Source organism: Chinchilla lanigera, unplaced genomic scaffold, assembly GCF_000276665.1.
Source record: "Chinchilla lanigera isolate Chin_1 unplaced genomic scaffold, ChiLan1.0 scaffold00037, whole genome shotgun sequence".
NCBI lineage: Eukaryota > Metazoa > Chordata > Mammalia > Rodentia > Chinchillidae > Chinchilla > Chinchilla lanigera.
Genome location: NW_004955438.1, coordinates 21389057 through 21394875, shown reverse-complemented (window position 1 = coordinate 21394875; position 5819 = coordinate 21389057). Strand labels below are relative to the sequence as shown.

Genomic DNA, 5819 nt, shown 5'->3' with positions numbered 1-5819 from the left:
AAGGCTGCCCTGGACTACAGAGCAAGACCCTGTCTCAAAAAAGCCAAAGCCTGGAGACGCAGCTCAGTGGTAGAATGCTTGTGAAACATACATGCAGTCCTGGATCCCATCCCCGGCCCGGGGAGAGGGGGTGAGGGAGGAGGGAGAAAAAGAGGAAAGGGTCGTATCTGGCGGGTGGAGCCCAGGGCTTCGTGCGTGCTAGGGAAGCACTGTACGTGGAGGTGCACCCTCAGCCCCAGGTCGACCTTGGAGACATGCGCACAGGAAGCCCCAGGGAGGCAGCACGGGACCGAGCCGGTGGTGGGCCTCCCTGGGCTGCAGTTCCTCCTCCTGTGACAAGGGGTAGCAAGGCTGCAGTGGTGGCACAAGAATTCGCAGCGCTGTTCGCGTCTGCTGCAGCACGCAGCACTCTGGGAGTGTGTGTGAGCCGCTCGGAAGGCCAGGCGAGCGCTCTCCTCCACGGGGGCTGGGTGTTGGCAGGCTCTGAGCTGATACATAACCAAGCGTGACCGAGAAGTCACCAGATGCTTCCCTGGGCGTGAGGCAGCTCCCTCTCCCGAGGGGCGGTGTCGGCCAACGCCTACCTCGCTAAGCCTCGGCCGGGGGCCAGCGCCTCCTGGGGCCCACTGCCCAGAGCTCTGCAGGGCCACCCTGCATTAGAGCAGCGGGTACCCCAGAAATGCTGTGTGCATCATGTCCAGGGTGACCTCCAGGGTCAGCCACCCCAAGCCCCGTACACCACGGGGCAGGAATGGAGGGACGCCAGGCAGGAGCTGGGCAAGGCCCAGCTTGTCCTTGGGACGCCTCCCCCACCCGAAGGAGGGCTGCAGGGACTCAAGGTGCCCCGGAGCCTGGCGGGGCCATGGTCAGTGTCCCTTCCCCCAGCCGCACCTGCCCCATCCCCCTTGCCGTAACCCCCCCCTTCACCCCCAGCCGGGTTCTGGGATATTTGGTCACGCTCTCCCTTTCTCCCTCCAGGCGTGGCGGGCGTGCTCGTGGGACACCCATTCGACACGGTCAAGGTGAGTTAGCGTCCTGGGTGCACACGCTGGACAGGCCTTCGGAGCTCAAGGCTCAAGGTCACCCCACGGGGCTTGGAACGAGGGTAGAGTCGAGTTCCCCAGGACGCCGGGGTGGGTGCTTTCCCCCTGGAGAGTGGGCTGCACCTTCCCCTGGGCTTGTCCTGATGCCTCCCCGCTGGGGCCGAGTCCTCCGCGGTTCACGGCCAAGTTCATTCTTGGCCTGGCCAGCTGAGGCTGAGGTGCCGGAGGGCAGGTTCCTCTTAGCCAGGGTGGGCGCCCACGCTGTCCTGGTTGAGAACGCCTGCGGCCACCTTCCTGAAAGAAAGGAAAGTTCAGAGAAGAAATACACAGATACAGAGAAACCAAAATGTATTTCCTGTTAACGTCATCACAGGGCAGTTATTTTCTTTCTTTTTTCTTCCTGTGGTACTGGGGAATTTGAACCCAGGGCCTTCTCATTGAGCTACATCCCCAGCCCTTTTTTAATTTTTTATTTTGAGACAGGATCTTATTAAATTGTTAAATTTCCCGGGCTGGGCTTAAACTTGCCATCCGGCCTCAGCTTCCCGGAGAGCTGGATTACACACGTGCGCCACCACCGCCAGCACTGGCTTGATTCTCTTGAGTGATAAACTGAGTGTTTCTGAGGCTGGTGTCACCTCAGAGATGCCCATGCCTAAAGACCTAAGGGACACCTCCTGCTCGTGGCCTGGACTTTGGGAATGGTGGCCTGAGGGCAGGCACTGAGGCAGCCACTTCTTCCCCATGTGGTCCCGCCTTGATAAACCAGAGTTCCAGATTGTCACACACCCAGAAGAGCAGCAGGGAAGTCCTCCTCCTCCAGCCAGAAAGGTCCGCACAAGTTCCCCAGATGTCAGGGTTTCCAGCCTCAAGGCAGCCGAGTGGGACCCGGCACTGCTGCCGGCCCTGGGACGCAGCGCAGGCCACACCTGCTGGATGTGCTGGCCGCAGCACTGGGCTCCTCTTCCCAAGCCTGGCCAGAGCTGGAGGCCTCGTGCAGCTCTTTGGGAGCAGGCCGAGCAGGACCTCCTGTCACCTCCTTCTTCCAGCAAAGCAGGTGTTTGTTGGCAAAGAAAGGAACTTGTTAATGCTGGCCTGGGATCTCTCCCAGCACAGGCTGAGGGCCTGGCCTTCGGTGCTGGCTTTGACCTTAAAAAGTGCTGTCCCCGGTCCAGGCCGAGCCTGTCAGACCTTGGGTCACTCACTTTCCTCGGGGCCCAGATAGCCTCATCTGTAACGCGAGGGGACCAGGCGGCGGGCGGAGGCCCAGGTGCTGCCCGGCGCCTGGGGTCGTTTGTGCTGTGAGTTCCGAGAAGCACACGGCTTCTTTGAGGGTCAGGCGTCCTTGGTAAGTAGGGGCCCCTAAGTGTCCTGCTCAGGGCTGACCACCGGGCCACCCTGGGAGCAGCCGGGGACAGGCTGGCAGGGGCAGCTCAGAGTTTAGGTCTCAAGTTTCCCCGTGCTGAACAGCTGTGAGCTCCGCCTCCAGACAGGAGCTCCTCCTCCTCTGCGACTTGTGGAGGGCAGGCCTCACCCAGCTGTGGCGTCCCGACAGGCTGGGGACACTTGTCCTGGCCCCCAGCAGTTCTGAGCCGCTGCCCTGTGGCCGGCAGCCCCTGCCCCGAGAGCAGCCTTGGAGAAGTCTGTACCTTTTTCTGTTGATTTTGCTACTGGACCGTGGGCATCTCACATGGGCAGCGCTGCTTTAAAACTGAGCTTTTTATTAAGGGGAGCAGGCCCTCTCCCAGGAATCGGCCCCGTCAGTACCCCCATGGCCACCCACTGTCACAGGGGGCTGGGTGTCTCATTTGGTTTAATGTAGCTGTCACCAGTGACCTTACCACTCTTACCCATGTCCAGTATCAAAGTTAAGCATTCTCATTAAAAGAAAATTGGAAGGCAGGCATGGAGGCCCAGCACTCTGGGAGGCTGAGGCAGGAGGATTCCAAGGTTGAGCCCAGCCTGGGCAGCTTAGTGATTTAGCAAGACCTTGTCTCAAAATTAAAAACAAACAAACAAAAAAAACACCTTTTAACACCAGGGCATTGTGGTGCATTCCTATAATCCCAGCACTCAGGAGGCTGAGGCAGGAGGATCACCATGAGTTCAAAGTCAGCCTGGGCTACTAGTAAGACCCTGTCTCAAAAAGACAAAAACAAAAGTTTCCCTATCCTTTTCCCAAGCCTCGTGATTCCTACTGAGAAGCGGCCGTGTGCTGGACCCTCTCTTCCTGGCTTTCGGCAGAATAGGAGCCTCGTCACCGCCTGTGGCTGTTTTCTTGTCGGGCTTTTGTTTGACCTGAAGGGGGGCAGGTGTCAAAGGGCACCCACTTCCTGTGTACAGACCCTGTCGGTCACCAAGCGCCTCCCTGGTGGCCGGCCCCCGGGGACCCCACCACCCTCAGACATCCACCGCCCTAACTCCTGTCACCACGAGCCCCACAGTCGGGGTACACGAGGTGATATCTGTCCGGTCTGTCCACGCTGTCCCAGGCTGGGACGTTGGCCGCTCACCCCGAGGCCTGCTGTCAGGGCAGGCCCCCTCCCAGCGCTGCTGTGCCGGGCAGTTCACAGTACACAGGGGGTGCTGCCCCCGGTCGGTTTCACTGGGGCTCCCTCTGGAAATGCCCTGTCCCTGGCCAGTCCCGGCAGAGGTGGGTAGCCAGGTGGGCAAGGTGTTGGGAGAAGTGGCCGGCAGAGCCACTCTGCTGCCAGCTGCTCCTCAGAGCGAGCTGTTGAGGCCCTGTGTGCGCAGATACATTTTTTTTTCCGTAACAAAACTTTTTTAGCCGAGCCCGTAATCCCAGCACTAAGGAGGCTGAGGCAGGAGGATTGCTGTGAGTTCAAGGCCAGCCTGAACTAGAGATTCTGTCTCAAAAAACTTTTTTCTTTTGCTGCACTTGCCAATGGAAGAGCCACCCGTTCTGGTAGCGGGGATAGGATGTGGTTTCAGTGCCCCTGGGGAGAACACTGTGGCCATACTGGACCCCTCTGAGCCTCAGTCTTCCCATCCGGGAGATGGGCCGCCTGGCCAGGGCTGTCCCATGCCAAGGTGATGACTTAAGGTGCCAGGTCCCCGGTCCCAAGGGAGTCCAGCCCACGGCCTGGCTGTGCTCACTGTCGCTCCCAAGTCAGGCCCAGGGAACCAGCTCCCAGCGGGCCATGTGGCCCCGTTTCCCGCCCCGTGACACAGGCTCAGGAAGTGTCCCTCCGCCCGCCACGCCGGGCCGAGCCTCCAGGAGAGACGAGCTGGCCACCAGCACAGAGGGCTTTGACACGCAGGTGAGGCTGCCGTCCTGGGTCCCTGGGAGGTTGGCCCTGGCTCCTTGTCGCCACTCCACTGGTGACCGCGGCCCTCATGAGGGGCTGCCCACAGGACCCCAGCAGGGTGGCGCCAAGTCCTTTTGCCCGGTGCCCAGCCTGATGACCAGTGTCAGTGAGGGGACACTGGGTGGAAGCCCCTGGGGCCGTGGTTTGGGACTTGAGCCCCTGAATGGGCTGACAGGTGTCCCTGACGGGACAGTCCCCGGCCCACCATGGCACGCTGTAAGTCAGTGGTGATGAAAAGAGGCTTCGCCCCAACCCGTCTGAGATGGAGATTTGTTTTGACACAGTCTCATAAATAGTGCAGGCTGGCCTTGAACTCACTTACGCGGCCCCAGATTCATGGCAGTCATCCTGCCTCAGCCTCCTGGGTGCTGGGATCACAGAGGTGGGCTGCCACGCCCAGCCCCGGTTGAGAGCTTGGGGTCAGCCTTCCTGAAGAGGTTTGGGTCCCTGGTTCTGCACCCCCCTGGGATCCCAAGGCCACAGGGAGCTGCTCACCCCTGGGTGCCCGCCCCTCACCCGCCTGTGCTTGCAGGTCCGGCTGCAGGTGCAGAGCGGGGACAAGCCTCAGTACCGGGGGACGCTGCACTGCTTCCAGTCCATCATCAGACAGGAGAGCGTGAGTGGCCGGGGGAGGGAAGGGGGTGCCGGGGACGCGGAGGGTTGTGAGGCGTGCCTGGGCCTGTGGGATCCGGGGCTGTGACTAATGAAATTCTGCTTGGGCTGGGGCACCGTGGGCCACCCCTGTGATCCCAGCACTCTGGGAAGCTGAGGCAGGAGGCTCAGAAGTTCAAGTTCCACCTGACCCTGCCTCAAGAGCAGAGGATGTAGCGCAGCGCAGCGCAGCGCGCCCCGGTTCAGTCCCGGGAGCGCACGCGCCGTGCGCACGCACTCACCTGGGCCCCGTGGGCACCCGGGGGGCGGCGCTGATGGCGTCTCTGTCCCCGCAGGTGCTGGGCCTGTACAAGGGCCTGGGCTCGCCGCTCATGGGGCTCACCTTCATCAACGCGCTGGTGTTCGGGGTGCAGGGCAACACGCTGCGGGCGCTGGGCCGCGACTCCCCGCGGAACCAGTTCCTGGCGGGCGCGGCGGCGGGCGCCATCCAGTGCGTCATCTGCTGCCCCATGGAGCTGGCCAAGACGCGGCTGCAGCTGCAGGCGGCGGGCGCGGCGCGCGAGTACCGGGGCGCGCTGCACTGCCTGGCGCAGATCTACCGGCGCGAGGGCCTGCGCGGCGTGAACCGCGGCCTGCTGTCCACGCTGCTGCGCGAGACGCCCAGCTTCGGCGTCTACTTCCTGGCCTACGACGCGCTCACGCGGGGCCTGGGCTGCGAGCCGGGCGCGCGCCTGCTGGTGCCCAAGCTGCTGCTGGCGGGCGGCACGGCGGGCATCCTGTCGTGGCTGTCCACCTACCCCGTGGACGTGGTCAAGTCGCGGCTGCAGGCGGACGG

At 62.3% G+C, this 5819-nt stretch overlaps 1 protein-coding gene across 1 annotated transcript in view; it reads left to right on the top strand.

Annotated features, from left to right (window-relative positions):
- Window positions 1-978: 978 nt before the first annotated feature.
- The window catches only part of Slc25a29 (solute carrier family 25 (mitochondrial carnitine/acylcarnitine carrier), member 29), a gene marked incomplete at its 5' end in the record, with an annotated part of 10093 nt that continues 5252 nt past the window's right edge, over window positions 979-5819 (top strand). Inside the window, 3 exon segments of the mRNA XM_013517271.1 lie at window positions 979-1022; window positions 4905-4988; window positions 5320-5819. Of these exon segments, the coding sequence (XP_013372725.1) occupies window positions 979-1022; window positions 4905-4988; window positions 5320-5819 (628 nt within the window).